The sequence below is a fragment of the Bactrocera latifrons genome, unplaced genomic scaffold, assembly GCF_001853355.1.
Source record: "Bactrocera latifrons isolate USDA-ARS-PBARC rearing strain unplaced genomic scaffold, ASM185335v1 scaffold_14, whole genome shotgun sequence".
NCBI classification, from domain to species: Eukaryota; Metazoa; Arthropoda; class Insecta; order Diptera; family Tephritidae; genus Bactrocera; species Bactrocera latifrons.
The window spans coordinates 475,711-495,352 of NW_017534852.1; the positions used below are offsets into that span (position 1 = coordinate 475,711).

At 31.9% G+C, this 19,642-nt stretch overlaps 2 protein-coding genes across 5 annotated transcripts in view; one reads left to right on the forward strand and one right to left on the reverse strand.

Annotated features, from left to right (window-relative positions):
- Nucleotides 1–19,642, forward strand: part of LOC108965439 — a 128,284-nt gene that overhangs the window by 101,288 nt on the left and 7,354 nt on the right. For 3 of the 4 annotated variants that reach the window (XM_018927857.1, XM_018927858.1, XM_018927859.1), the window contains 2 exons: nt 5,657–5,763; nt 8,108–8,204. In XM_018927857.1, coding sequence (XP_018783402.1) covers nt 5,657–5,763; nt 8,108–8,204 — 204 coding nt within the window. Of the gene's footprint in view, nt 1–618; nt 881–5,656; nt 5,764–8,107; nt 8,205–19,642 lie in introns of those variants that run through there. The other variant, XM_018927860.1, reaches the window with a different exon arrangement.
- On the reverse strand, nt 9,204–11,171 carry LOC108965442. The gene is made up of 4 exons (XM_018927863.1): nt 11,048–11,171; nt 10,259–10,311; nt 9,646–9,757; nt 9,204–9,545 (listed from the first exon to the last, which is right to left on the reverse strand). The coding sequence occupies exons 1-4, from the start codon at nt 11,118–11,120 to the stop codon at nt 9,286–9,288; spliced, it is 498 nt and encodes a 165-aa protein (XP_018783408.1). The 5' UTR covers nt 11,121–11,171; the 3' UTR covers nt 9,204–9,285.

Sequence of the window (19,642 nt, forward strand, 5' to 3'; positions counted from 1 at the left end):
ATTTTTTTAAATAATTTTCCCAAATTTACAAACAAACAAATTTATTAAACTGTTAATATTAATGAAAAATTTTTATAAATTGCAACGAACTAAAAAATCGTATTTTACTATAAGACAAAAAATTACAATTTTTTTTTTTTGAATATTTAGAAAACGCACATTAAATTACACACAAGCGCATCTCTAAATAAAGAAATATTAACAACTTTAATATAACTCACAATACAAAATATAAATATTTATTGCACTTGACTGCCACAGCGAGCATCTTGTTTATCTCCAATTTTGCTTCATTTATTTGCACATGCAAAAGAAGCACCAACTATACAGCAATAAATCCAAACAATTAAAAATAATTACATTTACATAAACAAAATGTATTTTCGCTGCTCGCGAATTTTTCAAATCCCCGCATGCCACGCGCCAATTTGAGTTTTGTTTCACTTACTGTATGTTATTATTATTATTTTTTTTTGGTTTTGCCAGTTCAATGCCACTGACGTCAATTGCTCGCTTGCCAAAAGCAAATTGCTGCTAAACAAATGCTCACACGCTTTGTTGTTGCCCTGTTTCTGCGCTGCTGTGGCGCTTTTGTTCAAAATCATCAAAACATAAATAAATAAAAAGTGTCATGATTTAAAACACTTCCGTTAATTTGGCAGGAGTGTGGAGAAATTTGCAAACAATAAAAAAATTATAGTTTCAGTGTCAAAGTGAAATTCCGAAAAAGTTGTTAAAGAAACAAAAACCAACGAAGGCAATTGCATGACAGAAAAAATCTGTGTACACATTGCTTGTTGTAGTTGCTGTATACAAAATAATTATCGTGCGCCGGCAAATAGTTATGGCGCCAAACACATTTGTCAATCGCTTGGTAACGGTGAGTGAAAAATGTTACAGAGATATGTACATATCATATATACATATATATATACATGTGTATATATGTATGTATGCGTATATATATATTTTTGTATATACATATGTATTATAAAATAAATCCAATAAATTGCAGGATTTCAATTTGCGTCAATTATTTATTATAACTTTCATTATTTCTATTCTTAATTCGACTTTATAGAATATTTTCCAAATTTTTATTTATTTTATTTTGTATTAAAATGTAAGCTATTAATTCTGCGCTTTTATAGAGAATTTTATATATATATATTTTTCCTTCTTCAACTCTATTTTATAAATTAAATTCATTTACTCAGAGTCACGTGTTTGAGTACAAGGCTTTTTTCACGATATATTTTTGCAAATTAATTGCACAAAAGTGCTTTGGATATTGCGTATTCAAACAAAAAAGTCAAGCCACTGCAGTTGAATAATTTTAATTTGCCGGAATAGTGGCGCAGTTTCCATAGCGTGAAGGGTGTAAATGACGAAGAGATATCGCTGTGTTTAGCCAGTGAAAAAATTTTAAAATTGAAATTTTATAAGAAGTAAGAGTAGCTGTATATACATATGGATATAATATATTCATAATTATTTTTTCATATGTGTGTATGTTTTAAAATATTTGTTAAATGTCGTGTTATAATAACCTGAAAACATTAAATGTCATTCAGCTATTGGCAGAAAATGCTTAATGATCGCTGAAATTGTTATTATACTACAACAAAAACAAACCTAAAATTACACTCATTAAATATTTCGCTGGCTAATCATTGAGTTTTTGCTGGCTTGCTTTGATTTTGTGGTGAAACTGGGGTTAATGCACGTCTAATTTTAGCAAATTTACAAAGAAAAAAAAAATAGTAAAAACTCACAAAATACAATTTATGTTATATAACATTAGCTTAAACTAAGTAAAAAGTCAATAAAAAAACATTACAAAATCGGAACTTCATGTAATTTAATTTCATAAATTTCGTTTTGTTTTTAATTTATGTAGTATATAAAATATTTGGGTTGCAAAAATTATTTTTAAAATTACTAAACAATATTTGAAGTTAAAACTTAATTTACGTTGTAAAAATCTTACCGAATTTTTTTTAGCACTTAATTTAGTATGATATCTTAATTGGTTCAATGAACAAATTTGTTTATAGTTATAACTGATTCAAAACTTCCAATCCGAGCTTTCGCAGTTTTTGCCGAGTCATCAAAGACGTGTGTGGTCTAGCTTTGTCCTGATGGAGGACAAAGCGCTTTGTATTAATTCAGCTCACAGTGGATGATTTTTTTTCCAATCCCACCAAACACTTGGCATAGCCTTTCGAGGCGTCAATCTTGGCTTTGCGACCATTTGTTGAGCTTCATCACGCTTGAACCATGATCTTTTACGCACATTATTGTCGTATTTGATCCACTTTTCGTCTCCTGTTACCATTCGCTTCAAAAATGTTTCGATTTAACTTCGTTTCGGCAAAGAATCGCAGATGTTAATTCGGTCCATTAAATTTTTTACAGACCATTCATGTGATATCCAAACATTGAGCATATTTTTGTAACCAGTCTTTTTTAAATGGTTTAAATTCATATGACGATGAATGTTAAGTTCCTTAGCGATGTCATAGTTGCTTCTGTGATGGTCCTGGTCAATATTTTCTATAATTTCGTCGACTTTATCAAGGATAGTTCGACCAGAGCGAGGTACATCTTACACATCAAAATGTCCACAACGGAAGCGAGCGAACCATTGTTGTGCGACACGAACTGATATAGCATTGTACTCGTAAACTTCACAAATCTCATTGATGGTTTGCGTGACAAAGCAAAATTATACAAAAATTTCAAAATATATAAAATTTCTTACTAATTTTCACTCTTTTTTGAACAGCTGTAACTATTTTTCAACTTTTAGTTTTTTTTGGTTAAATGAAGCTTATGACACAATGTGACTATCAGCACTGCACTTCATAAAGTTTTACACTCATACATATTTGCTTTTGCATATCACTTTAATTGACACAATTAGCAAAATTTTCTTATTTATATAAGTATAAGAAAAATATGTTAATTGACTCAAGTAGTGAATTTTTCTGTGTTATTATTGTGACGATTAAGCTAATTGAGTCAATTAAGGTGTTGTCTGCAAATTTTCTTTAGGAAAATTTTCGTTTTTTCGTTTAAATTATTGATCACTATTACTGTTGATTTGAAATACTGTAAAGTAGAGTTTAAAGACCGATTGGGCTTAAAAAGTTCAGTTTTTAATTAAGAAGAACCACTTTTAACTTCACAGTGAACTATACTATATTCAAAAGTAGCAAAGAGCTTCTAAAAATACTTATAAATATATATAATATATAGTGGTATTTTACTCAATTTCTACAATATGAAACAATATGTTGGAGGTGAATTCTGAGTTCAATTTCAATCACGCCGTGCTCAACTCAAACACCTGCCCATACTGACAGGTATAGTATATGTACACATGTCACAAAACCTAGTTTTCCCAGCAAGTACGCTAAATACCTGTAGTCTCCAATATACCTGCATCCTACCACCACTTACTTCTACACTTTTCTACACATAATAGCATAACAATTTATCAAGGCGCACCACAAGGTGGAATGAGCAGCATATGTTCTCATCTCCTCTTAAATGCCGATGGAAAATAAAGACCAAACAATTGTAATATTTTCTACAGCAGAGCATTCAAACAGCAAATCCTTCAGTTAATGCTGGCATAGTCTCCTGTGGTAAATCATTTCACTCACTTCACTTGACACAACAACCCCCAGCGGGGTCACAGCTGCCACTGATTTTGTACGAATTGCTCTTTTGAATGCCTCAATGCCGTCGCATATTGTGCATTCCATTCTTGTAGCGGCGCATTGTTGGCATGCTCATTCATTGTTGTTTGGTAATAAATGATGATGCTGCCAAATATTTGCTTATGTACTGTATCCTAGCTACTACAATGTGGCACAAATGAAGCGAAATGTGCACGGAATGGGTGCTGTGAGTAAGGGCATGTGAATAATGAGCGGACATAAATATGCGATTCTCTCATCAAACGATTTTCTGTGGGCTTGTGAAACTTTGGCAATTTATGAGTGGTGTGGGGAGGTGAAAGCCTATATTTGGTTGAAAATATGTAAGGGTATTATGTGGGATTTTGAGAGCTGATGTGTATAAAGATATAACTACATATACATACTATATATTTATATGACATTCAAATTTTGAATAATTAAAGTTCATGTCACACTAAACATAGCTTAAATATTTCAAAAATATCTTTATATATATATGTATATATATATATATATATATATATAGCACTAGCGGTTAAGCCATCAGCTTTTTCAATTTCACTTAACTGGCTTGCTTGGAAGAGCGTACATATACATATTATATAAAAATCTATTACAACGCAAATAACTATTACAAATCAAGTGTAGAAGAAACGTCTGTTTTCGAAGAGAAGAAATAGTTGTACTCTGCTATTAGATAAAAAACACACTTTTGAAGTGAAACTGTATAATTTCAATAATGCCAAGAACTCTTTGTTGTACAATTAATGTTCGCAATGCTCCATTAGTATTTACTGGACAACAAATTAAGGCAGAATTATCTATGCAACCCTGCAAAATTGCTTCAGGGTATTATAAGAAAACCAAAAAATATATCAGGACCACATACACTTGTCATAAAAAAGGCTATACTATAAGCTCAGCTACGAGGTAGAGTTCGTTGAAACGGAAGTCGAATAATGTATGATTTTTATGACGTTGTTATTTGCCTCATTCATATGCTGAGCTCCTTCCCAAAGGTCTATAATACCTGGATATTTACGATTTATGAAATTCAACACACTTCATTTGGTTAGGAAACGAGAGAAGCTTAAATATATCACTATTTTCCATTTTTCTAAGATAACATCCCAAGTATTGAGTAAAACATATCTTAATGTATTTTTATTTTTTGGTTTCCACAGAATTTTAGCACTGAATTTTGTTGTTTTCTTTAGCAATTCAACCTTTGAGACTGCTTAGACGAGATTTTCTCATAAAATTCACATTACTCTTGGAATGACCAATGAAGCATATTTAAGAACCCTCAAAATGCTTATTTCCTTTCTGCATAAATCTTACTCTAATAAAGAAAAAGGTTCTAAATCATGAGTGTTAATTAAGTTTAGAAAAATTTCAGAATTTGATGTTGATTTTTGACCTAGGAGCTGAAGAGATATGAAAGTACTTTGAAGATTCGTAGCCGAAAGGCTATATTGGTTTTAAGGCTAATTGATGCTGGAGAAATTTTTTCAGAATCTTATTAGTATGTATAAAACTGCTAATGAAGCATGTCCCAGTTTGAAATTGCGCTTCCATCAAAATAATTCCTAGTAGATATTTCGGAGATTAAGCATATGTATGGAGCTTTAATCGGAATTCTTTTTTGATATAATTGATTAATTATCCACATTAACATATAATGCCATCATTTAAAAGTACATTGGTTTATGCTTTCATAAAAAAATTTGTTTTAACATTTCTGTTTTTCCTGCAAATAACCCTCAACGCTCTTTAGTTAACAGTTCACCTTGATATAAAAAAAGTTTAAATTAAATTGCTGCAATTACCTTTAAAAATATATATTTATATATACAGTAAAGTACATAACTGCAAAAAAGTTAAAAATATATAAATTTTTTCCACAAAAAACTCAAACCCACTTTCAATATTCTTTTTCATTGCAGCAATCTCTGCTTGCCGGTCGTATACCAGTCGCCTCAATGACAGGTCCAATTAAAAGAGGACTGCTATGGCAACAACGTGATCGCCTCTTTTCGCGCTGGAAGGAAAGGTAAGTGGAGTAAAAACAAAAACAAGAAACACCAAAATAATAGTGACATTTCGTATGACTGTCGCCAAAAAGATAAAAAACAAATGGCGGCGCCAGCAAAAACTGCAAGTCTCGACAAAAAATGGCCATCCATAGCAATAAAAAAAAATATTGTTGGAACGTGAGATAAAGCGGCATAAAACGAATTGTCAAATAATTAAATTAAGTTCACTGTTTCCGTCGATTGTGTGCTCGAATGGTTGTTGGTGGATTATTAAAAAAATTTTAAATGTAAAAGGTAGTCGTACTTTTTTTTGGCAGATTTAAAGATAATTCTAATTAGTGACGCCACGGTTACGACTTAATTGCTTTGTTGGATTTATGGGTTACACTTTGTGTCTTAATTATTTTTGGATGTGATGAAGTATGGTATGTTTGCCATATTACAAGACAAGCTGGATTAGGCTCTTTCGAGTGATGTTTTGACATCCTGGAAAACTGGGAAATATAACTCATTCGAGACTAAGTTTGGGGTCTAAAACTTTAGTCGAAGTAATGAAATTTATTTTGAAAATATTTAAAGTATTCTTATAAGGGCAATGATATAGGTCTTGGCCTGATTAACAACAGAAGCACTCCTGGACTTTGACTTCTTGTCACGATGGACCTTAAAGCGATACATTTTCTTAAAATGTAATTTCTTATGCAGTTAAAAAATGTTACCAGTGCTACTAAATTAACAATTCGGTTTACTTAGTGATGCTGCTAAGATGAATCACATTAGAATAGTAGGAAATGAGAATAATGAAGAACGGGTAATGTCTACATGGGCAAGGATTACAGCACTTCCATCGCGCTCAGCAAGCTCCTAGAATTCTTCAGAGTGCTGGATCTTTGTGACCGTATGCGATATAGGAGCGGACATAATAGACCATAGATCGCAGTGCAAAACCTCAATTAGTTTCTTTCTGTCTAGAAGTGATGATTACAAACAATATCTTCATCTGGTGTGAATCTAAAATGAAATCGTTTGGCTGATTTCTGAAAGAAACCATTATATCACATAATTTATGATATACCAAGAAGAGAATACAATATTTCAGCCAGCCCCATAAAAGCTCAGTCTATTTTAACCATCACAGTCAGAGTTCCCCCAGTCGATCCCTAAGTGAATTTAGGTTAGGGTAGGTAGGTTAAGTTCAGTAATCGATCAAAATGGATCAGCAGGCAACTAAGAACGCCGGTCCTAATTATTAAAAAAAAAAAAAAAAAAAAAAAACCTGGCTGATAACAACTCTATCTTAAGTTACATGTGATTGCCGAAAGGTCTCAACTACAGTCTTGAACAATTTGGACAATGGAGGAGAAAGTGTCTGTATGTTTTCACCTGACCTTTCTCCGAATATCTTCTACAATTAGCAATTGTCAAGATTAAGAACTGCTTCGATTGCAGCAAGATGTATTTGTCTAAACCCACTTAGTTCAGTGGATCTCCTGCGTTCTACTCTAGACCAGCACATAATTAGCTCATACAAAATCCAGAGATCCAGGTTCAAAAGATATTAGCCTCAAAGTTCCTATTCCTTCATTTCATGTTGGCTAGTCTGATTCGTATTAACTTAAAGGGCTAAATGGGGTTTCTCGAGTAAAAAATAGTCTTTTTTCCAGAATTTTTTCTCATATAAAAAATGTACTACTTTTTACATTTTGTTATTGTTACAAACATTTACTATTAACAAAGAAGTTCTGAAATTTTTGGAAAAAATGTTTGAAACTCGGCATTGCGGCGGCATTGCGACTCGGCCGGTGACGCCTCGGAAAAAAATGGGCCCGTGATTGCAGAATAATTGCTTACAGGATCATCTAATGTGAAAAAATACATGTTTTAGTTACAACCTTAACTTAGATTTTGGACGACGGAAAAGGAAACTGAATATTGGATTTTTGGCAGACATTCTTACAAAAATATGAAAAGATCAATGTAAATTTTGTGACATTTTTTTTTTAAATAGTTGTAAAAACTCCTTCGTCCAAATCTTTAAGACTTGAAAAGCTTGTGTAAAATTTTATGAAGATCTGTTGAGTAGCTCTCCAAAAATCTAGCCAACCGACTTCAGAAATACAGTTTCGAGAAAAACGCGTTTAAAGACGGCACATTTAACAAGACTGTATCTCTGATTTTCAGTTAAAAAGTTGAGTGTCTTTTTGTTAGAAAGTTTACATATTTTGATTTGAAATATGTATACTAAACGCTAAACAGACATAAATATGATTATTGTCATTATTCTAATGACTTTCTTTTTCCACTCCTCCTTCGATCTAATTTACAATACTCATTTCATTTCCGTTTTTCCTTTTTCTTCAGGTACTTTGTGCTGACACGCGATTATCTGCATTGTTTCAAAAGAGCATCCGGTTCGGCTAATGAGCGAGCCTCCGACATGGGACAATTCATATTTAAGGTAAGTTGGTGAAATTTGACATTTATAGATGTATAGTAAAATACTTGACAGGGATTTGTACAACTTACCTGATAATAAATAAAATCACAACACAACAATAAACGTGTTGTCATAATTCTCGAAATCAATCAGGCAGGTAGCTGTCAAATTACTATTGAGCTATAGATTAATGTATACAAAATTCATATTCAGTTCATCAGATAAAAATTGGAGCTTCAAAACCAGTTTAGATTAGTTCATATTTATTTATTAGATTAGATATGGATGCACAATTTTTCTTGAGAATTAAATCATTTTGAAAAGTGCAGTAAAATATAAAATTCTAAATTTGGAATCGAAAATGTTTGATATTACTTCGAGTATATAATATTTTCGGATTTAATATATTTAGTATATTCAAATAATATTCGAAAAACAGTCGTTGAATAGTAGGACATTTTTTCGATATTATATGATATAAGATTTTTGGTACTGACTTGTGGTGGTAATGCTTATAAATTCGGGAGTCATCATGAAAACAGATTTTTATTTTTTTTAAGAATTTGAAAAATTGAGTAAAATTATTTTGGTTATAAAAATGTTGGTATAAATATAGAAGTCAGGAATTATACATTCGATCGGGGTTGAAAAATGTTGCTATTTAGTCATATTTTACAATTAACAGTTCGTTATTTTTTTTTTGTACATTTTCGGGATTTTTTAACATTTTCGGGATATTTTTTTATTTTCGGATGTTTTTTTTTTTTTTTTTTTTTTTTTTTTTTTTTTTGTTGTTTTGTGTTTAAGAGTTTATAATGTACACCAAAAGCACATTAATTGATAAATTTCGGTATTATAGCATTAATTTAAATTTTCGGGATTAAAGGACGTTGTGAAATTATATATTTAAAAATTAAAATCATTATAAAATTTGTTCTAAATTTTTTCCAAATTTAAATTTTGGGATTGTTTTACTGAAAGAAATTGTTACTTTTATAAAAATATTCCGGGTGGAAAAAATATTGTCTGTTCTTATTTATTATTGATTTTTAATTTCTCAATTTTCGTACAATAATTTTTATTTTACAATTGCAATACATAGTTAATGAGGCTTCTCGCAGATAAAAAGATTAGGCATATCACACGATGCATTGGTCCAGCGGCCAAAAGTCTTCAGGCCCATTAAAATGCAGCCCTGACCCCCAGGTGCTTCTTCGTGCTTATTCAGCCAATGAAAATATTCCACCGGCATCTGAACGGTGTCCCATATGAATTTATTGGGGTCTGCTAGATTGTTGCCAGATGTCCAATAAGCGAATACAAAAGAACTGTTTGGATGTACTTTTCCGCTTTGTAGAAAGTCTGTAATACGATTGGTGATACAAGTTTATAAAATCTTCCAATTTAAAAAATATTTTTTTCAGTGTATAGATGGATTATAAAAAAAAGAGTAACACTTTACCTCTTTTATACAAATTTATTATGAATTTAACCATTTTTTCTTGTGTCTCGAAAGAAACTAGTTGCATTTGCTTCTTTTCTTTACAATATTTCTTAGCATTTTCCCATGATTGCTGGAAATGAAAAATGGAAAAAATAATACAGAAAAAGATTTGAAAGGTTTAAAAAAAGCGTGGTGTGAGTGACGACTTGGTTGGTTGAGGAATAAATGAACTAGTTGAGGAATTAGAGCTTTTTTTATTACTAGGTATATTCTTTAAATCGATACAGTTTCAGGGTATTCTACTCTCAAGTATCAAGTGTGATTTTCTCCTGAACCTTATACCACACCATATCGTCCATTCAAGACCACCTCTCCAACCGCTGTTAAATCAAATAAAAAATATACAAAACCTTCCTCGAAACAATAATTTACAAAAAGTTCCGAACTATCACGCTCCGGTAAAAAACGAACGGCTTGATTTGATTCGTATTGAACTGAATCAAATGAGTCAGTAATTACTGTCGTTCTCCTTAACTTAACCTACTTGTATCGAATTAGATATAATAGTATTTCGAAGTTGTCTAATTTGTATTTATCCAGGTAGATAGAGCTATCATATAAGGATACTTACCATGTCATTAACAACCAAGTAGTCGGCATCCCTATTAGAAAATTTATATTCACCTAAAAATAAAAAAGGAAAACGCAATTCATTTATAAGTAAAATTTGATCAAGAAACACGGTACTCCTAAACGCTAAAAGGTTTCCTTCTCCTTTCCTTTATCTCAATCTCTCTGTACCATAAAACTGAGTTCGCACACGAATACTTTTGCTGCTTATTCTTTGAAAATCCTTTTCTAATCCCCATTCTCTTTTTTCTTTGACGGTATAGATCAATCAGCTTCTTATACACTTAAAATTATCTCATCTTCATTTATAATATTATGATAGCAATTTAAGATGCTTTATGCCTCACCAGGGCAAGATCGACACTCTTAGTTGATTTATCCAGCTTTAGTATAAGCTAGGTCATTTAACTCCACTTATTACTTGGCCTCCGTTCCCTTTATTCTCACCATTTTTGAATACACTCAATAGCTCAACGGAAATATAAACGTTTTTAACGGTTCTGAGTTCCAGAATCATGCAAACATCCTTTCTCCTTTCCTACATTTAACAACTTGTTAGAATCATTAATTAAAGCATTGGAAACTTGGTATGAACAAAGTTCGACGTACTATATGGGTGAATTTCGAAATCAGCTGCATTAATTGCTGTGCTTCCTAGTTAATATTATTACTATTATTTTTTTTTTCTTCAAAAAATCTATCCAAACAAGTTTACAAGAAATCATATATAGAAACCATATAAATATGCGATTATCTAGTTGTATATTTTGAGACTTTAACATGTAGTCACCTTCTTGCGCTAAAAGACTGGCAAAATATAATATCGAAATCAAGAGTTGCAATAAAAAAATGTTTCCCGACATTAATAATATTTTTTATTTATACCAAACTTATGTAGTACTTGCTTAGACGAAGATTTGAAAAACACTGAGAGAGTTTTTTTGCCATGCCACGCAATATTTATAATTTCACGAGATGGCGCAGCCGAATTCATCAATTGCGTTTAATTACAATTTTTATGGGCAAATTACAAATTTTAAGGTACTGTGATAAAATATTATGATTCATAATTTATAAAGGTATAAACCTAAAAATGTTTTCTTTTGTAACTAGTCGAAAGAACATAATTTTGTATTAAATGAAGAACTTTTGATTTCTATTTCGTATGCTTTGAATGCTTCCTGATTTTAGTGAATATTTTTTTTTTTAGTATGGGCTGAGTCACGTGGCAATGAAAAATAGTTTTATAGATAGATAGATAGAACTATTCAGATTTGATCATTAATATATGAGAGGCACTTCGTTCTATCATTCCATTGGGGTAAGCATATCCCTCGCCACTTCAACTAAGTATTTGGGATAACTGACTATTTTCGCGTTGCGGAGCTGCATCAGAACTCCAAAAGTTAGTTCCAAACTAACTAATGGCATTGAAAATATATATGTAGTATAAAAATGTATATTTTGCGGTATCAATAATGGCTTTAGCTTCATCTTAAAATATTTTTCTTTGCGAGCTTACAATAACAGCAAAACTACACGAAATAAAATTCACTCAGGGATAGCGCAGGATCTAACCTTCCCTGTTTGGAAACATACCCTCTTAAGCTTTCATTTAAACTTCTTCTTTTTTATGGAGTCTTTAAATGAATGATGAGATTGCTATATAGTTTTATATGACTATTTTTCGACACTAGCTGGAAGTACGACATGAGTACCAGTTCCGGAGCGTGGCGCATCTTCGACCACCTCTACACCAGAACGAAAACGTTGAAACCATCGTTGTGCGGTGGAAGTGGAAACTGTATCGGGTCCATAAACTGCACAAATTTTATTGGCGGCTTGAGATGCATTTATGCCTTTATCGTAGTAGTACTGTAAAATATGCCATATTTTCTCTTTATTTTGCTCCATGTTTGTGACGCTATTACTCACGAACGACTTAAAAGAAACGACAATCAATCAAACACGTGTTAGCGCGTGAAATGAGCTTTCCAAAAAGGTATAGCAAGACCCGATGCGACGAATAAAACTAGAACCACGCGCTCTCAGCGCCAACTAGCGAAAATACCGCAAGACTTTTTTGTCAAGCTAATATACAAGAACCAATCATCCATTTTTTGAACACAAAGCATATATTCTTGGAATATTAGAAAAACTCGAACATTTTTGCAGTTCAAATTATGCGCTAGTCAATCAATCAATAAATGGAATAAAAAAAAGCCAGCAATTATTCTGCATAAAAAGTAAACGAAAAATTGCAAATATTTATAAAATATTCTCGAAATGTTTTTTTTTTTGTTTTGGTGGCAATAACAAGCGTGTTTGCAAATAACCGCGCCGCCATCTGCTTCCACAGCCTTCAGACAATGTTCTCTCGAAGCAATTTGCCCTAAAGCGTTCGCTCAGGCAATGGACCAAGTGACTAATGCTTTTCTTCGTTTGCTAACAATTATTATTTTTTTTCTTCTCAATCAAAATATTTTACGAAAATATTCGTGGCAACCACTTAATTCTACTTTTATTGGGAAATAACACTTTGGTATTAAAATAATTTATTTGCGGGCAGCCAAACGCTTTTGCTGTTGCCCGAATTAAAAGGCTATGAATAAGAAATATAATTAATCATTTAATGCATTAGGCTTGAGTTGTTGTTGTGGCACAGATGTGCTTGCTATTTTTGCTATATTTTTTAAAAGCTACTGGTATACATTTAATGTGAGAAAGTAAGGCGCAGTATTAAAAATGTTTTATTACTTGGCATGCTAATTAAATCGTGCTAGTACTAAATAATAATATGAGGGTAGTTCGATAAGAGAGTGGTTTTTATCATATTATTAGTTGTACAGGGTGGCGCAAAAATAATCGTATGATTGACCAACAATTGGTCTGTCCTTCAATATAAATTATAACATTTTCACCGAAATCAGTAGTAATTAAAAGAGTTTTTCAATAAAAGCGCTACAAAATAAAAACTTAGGATATTAATAAAATTGTTTATACCTGTGAAAGTACATTCAATGCCATAATGTATGGAACTCGGTCACTTTTGCATGGATACCACGGGCACGGTTGCAGAAGTCCAGACGCTGAACCCAATATTCGACTGTTTTCAAGCATAAATCGGCCGATAATGCTGCAATTTCACGTTCGATGTTTGTAAGAAATTCGTCAGTCGTGCTGGCTAGCTGGCATAGGCCAAAGACTTTACTTATTGTCCAATTAGGGCTAAAAATCATTGAACGGTAGCGATTTCAATTCATTGTAATGTGCCGGCATTGATCCTCACAGAAGAAAAAGTGCGGCCCAATGACGCCGCCGGCCCATAAACTACACCAAAACGCAATTTTTCGGTATTCAATGAAGACTCATAGAGTACGTGTGGATTGATGCCTATCCAATTACGCATATTTTGTTTATTAATGAAACCATTCAACCAGAAATTAGCCTCATCGCTAAAGATGATTTTCCGATGAAAATCTGGATAATTTTCAATTTGTTGCTCAGCCAAATTCTCGTACATAAGACGACTTTGGTGATCAAGCAGCTTCAATTTTTGCATCAATTTGATCTTGTAAGGATCAAGATCTTTTCGCAAAATTTGCCACAATGACGTCACAGAGATGCTCAACGCTTGAAAACGACATGCGAAAGAGTAATTTGGGTCTTCCTCAATTGATGCGCTAGCTCAGCAATATTGTCGACCGGCCCTTTTTTATTTCTTCTTTCCTTCTTTATTGGCACATTTTGCACTGTATTGAATTGTTTATCTGTTAGGACGATTATGACGACCATAAATTGGACGTTGCGTTCTTAAAGTGGAGGCCACTGACTCCGCGCCACAGACTACGAGTTGAATTTTAATAATTTCGACACGTTGTTGGTTGGTATATCTTTCCATGATAAATGGCAAACCTTACTGGAGAGAGAAATGTCGAAATAGCGGGGAAAAATATGCGTCATTTGCTATCCCTATCGGTCTACTATTGTAGAGTTATTTTGAAAAAAAAAAAATCATTCTTTTAGAGTCAATTATTAAAGCAAACCTCTTGGCCACAGTTATGAGAAAAAACAGCCTGTCTCATCAAGCTGTGTTGGAAAATGAAGTGTTGTGTGTGTTTTTTCCACCAACGCTGAATAAGTTATTATTAAAGTTTCTGTAATCCAAATTTACCTGGAAAAAATTTAAATAAAGCCACATACGTAACAAAAATGTGAAATTGCGATTTTCCATGGCCGACGACTTTCCATCGTGACTTTTGACCGCAAGCGCGTGGCTGAGCTGAACTTGGCTTCACGGCAGCTAAGCAATGCACAAAGTGATGCGCACATAACTAAAATTGATGTGGCAGCGTGCGTATATATATATATATATATGTGTGTGTGTGTATAGATAAAAGGTTGACTGGCGTAGCCTTCGAATTTCTCTATTACTTCTGCTGCATACATATGTACATTAGTTGTCCATAACACGAATTGTTTTCTTATCTCGCGTTCGACGTTAATGTTCGCAATTTCGTAATGCAATGTTTAGAAAGTCGAAAAAACAACAATAACAACAATGTTAAAATACTCATGCGAAAAAAGTAATAACCAAAGTGTGAAGTAAAGCAAATGTTTTTGTTCGAAGGCATACTAACACATAAGTACACACAAATATAACTATATACATATTTATATACCAAGTGAAACATATTTACATTTACACAATTGTTTGTGTACAGTTCAAACTTAAAGTTATTATCACACAAATTACTTTAGTTCGCAATAAAAATGACCTCTACGAAAAAGTTGAGTTAACGCCTTCGGGCAATTCGCATGCGTATGCTTTATCACCTCTATGTGTATGTATGTATGTGTGTATGCATTGTGTTGTGAAGAAATCTGCTAAGTTTTTCGAAAGTTTCTCTAATTTAGCCGTAATTGTAGTAAATATTTTCCGCAATTTATGGTCAATCCTCACTCTATCTCTATCTCTCACCCGCTATCCTATTATTATGTATTGTTTATGTCATTAAGAACCATTAGCAGAATTTTCCATATAACAACTTCATACTTAATGGCAGTAAGTACCTCAGGAGGTGTGAGGTTATGCTTGGTATTTTTTTTATGCACTGACTTACTTAGAAAAACTCATTCCGTGGAACGGTCTAACAACCATTATTTATGATAACCTCTATAGACCATACCACAGTCAAACAGTACCGACAAATTATTGAAGATGTCTTTGAATTTGGCCCGCTTATGTCAGTATGGTAGTTATAGAATCGTTCTCTGAATTGGACAATATTAAGTAAGGTTAGTCTGACAAACTAATGAACCACGATTAGAGCAGTTTTGGTCGTTTGCCATACGAGTTTGAGTTCAGCCTGCGCTTGACGCGTCTTTCTATAGACTCTGTGGATTTACTATCGATACCTCTTCCAGTGCTTCATACCGTAGAGCCTCTAAATGTTTAAAGCGCAGCCTTGCCGGCGCGCGACAAGTGCATATAAGATGCTAAATTGTTTACCTGATGCTTTGCCTTTGTCATTTCCTGCAGTCTTCTCAGTCTGCCAACTCCATTCTGCAGACGTGTGCCGCTAACGGACAGTGACCAGTGAGTATTCCAATCATGTTCCTACATTCACTTCTATCAAGTACCAGTACGAATTTTGTGGACTTCCAGTCTACCGTTTTACACATAAATTTTGCAGTTTGCACCGAGGTAGTTCGCTCCAACGTTACCATGCATCTGTCCTCATTGTCGTATAGACAATACATGGGTTTTCCAATGTTGATCACGTTTTTGGATATCAGCCGTATATCACTCGTGGCAATCTCGTCCACTATCACATTGTCTTTGACGCCTTTGTGACTTCGCACGCAGTAGAAGTGAAGTCGCTGTCTTCTGGCGACACTTGACACTGTTGACCTGCTGACCAAGATACATCTGGCAGATATGCGATATGAGGTTAAAGCCTTGATTGCTGCTTGGCTGTCTACGTAGATGATGACACTGGAGCCTGCTGGTGTACTAAAGGCTAGCTCAGCGCTCTCCCAAATAGCAAAGAAATCTGCTTGAAATATAGTATATTTCAAATAAAAAGGCTGTCTTATGCCGAACACTGTACAGTATATCCCCACACCTACTCCATCCCCCATTCTACCGAGACATCTGTATACTTGAATGTAAACGGTTGCGAGCAGCTAATACGCCTTTAAGCCAACCATCTTAGTTATGTTTAAACTTTATTCCCAGTTGAGAAGTCGAATCATGTATTCGGTGCTTGCCAAACCATCATCGCCTACTGAGCTATGCCCGAAGGTTCTTGCTTGAATAATAGCATATGTCCAATTTTGTGAAGACACCAAACAAGAACATGAGTTGGATCGGTCAGTTTGTACAGCTGTGTTCTTTGGTTGTTCGATTGATTTTTCTCTGCCAAATGTGCCGGTTTTTGGTGAGAAAAGGACGTGTGCAAAATTTTAGGTCAATGACTTAAAACTCAGAGACTGGTTCGCATACGAGGTGCATTCCAGAGTAAACAGGACTCTTTGAATCTAGCGCTACATGGTGGCGCCAGCAATATGTTAGCAATTCAATTTCCATGAATTTCAATGATGATTCCTACTGATTTTTGATGAATTCACAGTTTCGATGGAATTTCCGGTGATCACGGGTTTTATTTGGCCCACATGTTGATCGTAATTTTTTTCTTCACGACCACGTTGAAAACGTTGAAACCACTCGTGCACTATGCTACGATAGATAGGCAATCATGGCCGTACACTTGTTCCGCAATAACTTCACTTCTAATTAACGAAATGTCAGAAATTCTGCCTGGACAATCGATAATGATAGCAGATTCTAACCCACCAGTAGACATATAGATGGCGCCACCAGTGGGCGCCAGATTCAAAAAGTCCTGTTTACTTTGGAAAGCTCCTTGTATTTATATTTTGCAGAGACCAGTCTCCAAGGAGCTCATTCAACTTAGAGGTTATTATTTTTCACTGTAAAATCATTTATTGGGAAAGTATATATACTCAATTTCACACATAATTTTCGTTTTAATTTTCGGAGATGATGATTTTTTTTAAATATATTTATACTACTCGATTTCCTCACTCCCTTACTCTAAGAGTTTGCGAGGAAACCACTATACATGTAGTGCACGTACTTTTTCTACCGATTTTTTTCAAAATAATAAATATCGTATTTTATTTTAATACAATTTTTAATAACCATTCCAACTTTTACAACCAAAATATTAATGTGAAAATAAACAGAAATATTTTACTAAAAAAAATAAACATAACCAAGAATGTTAAATATTAATTCCACAAGTCTAAACAAACACTTATTCCACTAACTTTTTATAAATACTGCTCTCGTTGCCATCAAATAATAAACAAATTAATGAATAGTTCTAAAAAAATTCAATTAAACATTCATATTTTCCCACGCAAAGTAAAAAAAAAAAATACTTGCAAGAATTAATGGCACAGTTTGAAAAATTAGATCAAATGCAAACAAATTTTTATGCCGAAGTAAATGTATATTAATGAATGTACAGTGTGTGAATAAAATATGTATGTACATAATGTAGGTGCATATGAGTATATGTACTCAATTATCCAACAATTGGCGCTTTTCCAAGTATTACTTTTAATTGCGTATCGACGCTATACTAAATTTCCATGCATATTCATTTTATTACTCATAAAGATATTTATTAATATGCTAGCAAAAACTTGGAGACTTTAAGGATATATGCTTTTCATTCATAATATTTAACTAGAAGTGGGCAATGAGGAAATTTCTTATTTTTAGAATGGTGATATGGTAACGTTGTGGAAATATTAGCCTTCTGTAAAAAAGTCAAAATCTTTTATAGAAAATATTTTCGGAATGACAATTTTTTAATGATTTTTTTCATATTTTCTTGCAATTTTTTTGTTCTTTTTTAATACGAAATATATACATGTTACATAACATATTTTCGAGAATAAATATTTTTTACATATTTTTTTGACATTTTTTTAAATATATTTTTGGGAATGAGAATTGTTTTCCAAAAAAACAAAAAAAAAACAAAAACAGTAATTTATTTATAGGAAAATATTGTGTTTTTAATACAAACTATACATAAAAATTGTCCTTGATTCAAAAATAGTTCTAAATTATTTTTATTGATTGTTTAAAAATTAAGACCATTGTTTTTCTTATTTGCTTGAAAATCAAAAAGGATTACAAATGTGTTTTGAGTCAACAAAATTACTCCAAAACATTGTGTTCCAATTTCCATTGTCAATATTAGACACCAATAAATATTAAAAATTTTGAAATATCATTTAAAGCTAATTTTGAAATATTGATTTTATTTTAATTTAAATTTTTATTACTAAAGATTTACGATTTAAAATTAAATAAGTTTTAAAAATTATGTTTTAAAAAATTTATTCTTTAAAAAAATTTTCTATAAAATGTCTGTAAAATATAAATATTTTGAATTTCATAAATTTAATAATTATAAAGTTTAACAAAAATTACTTCAGAACGCTCAAATGTCGGAATTTCACACTTATTTTTTTATTTTTTATTTTAAACTATCAGAAAAATTTATTTTTAAATTCGCTCAAAACATATTATTTTTACTCTTAAAGAATTTCTCTCTAAGAAACTTGATGGCAACAGAAATATTTATTCAACATGGTCTTAATACATAAAATTTATTTATTTTAAAGAATTTTACTCTTAGAAATTTTAAAACGTCCGAAAAACTTATTTGCAAATTTTCCTAATATGTAAATTTCACTTATTTTTAATTTATTATTTATTTGCAAAAATTTCTATATTAAAAAATATTATTTTATCAGAAAAATTTCAACGAAAAAATATTATTAAAACCTTTATTCAAAAATATCCAATTTTAATTCATAACCTTCACTGATTTTCAGAATTCTGAAATACAGTTTTCAAAATTTTTAAACATATTAAACCTCTTTTTTAATACATTTAACTTTTAAATTTTCAAAAATATTTTTTAAACTGATTTCCAAAATACGGAAATAATATTTTTAAAACTTAAATTTATTTTTCATTACATTTACTTTTAAAATTTTCATTTTCCAAAAATATTTTTTAAATAGAAATTCCTTTGAAAACAAAATATTGTTTAAAACTTCCTGATCTTATACTTAAATTGTTTATTTTAAAATTTTCGATTTTAAAATATTTTATTCAAACATGAATTTTTTATATAAGAAAATTTTACTAACAACCCTTTTAAAAATTTTGCATTTCTTTTTATATCGCTTATACATAATCAAAATTCTTAAAATGCTATTTTCCAAATTTTCAAAAAAATTTTAATCTAATAATTATAAATTTCAAAAGCAA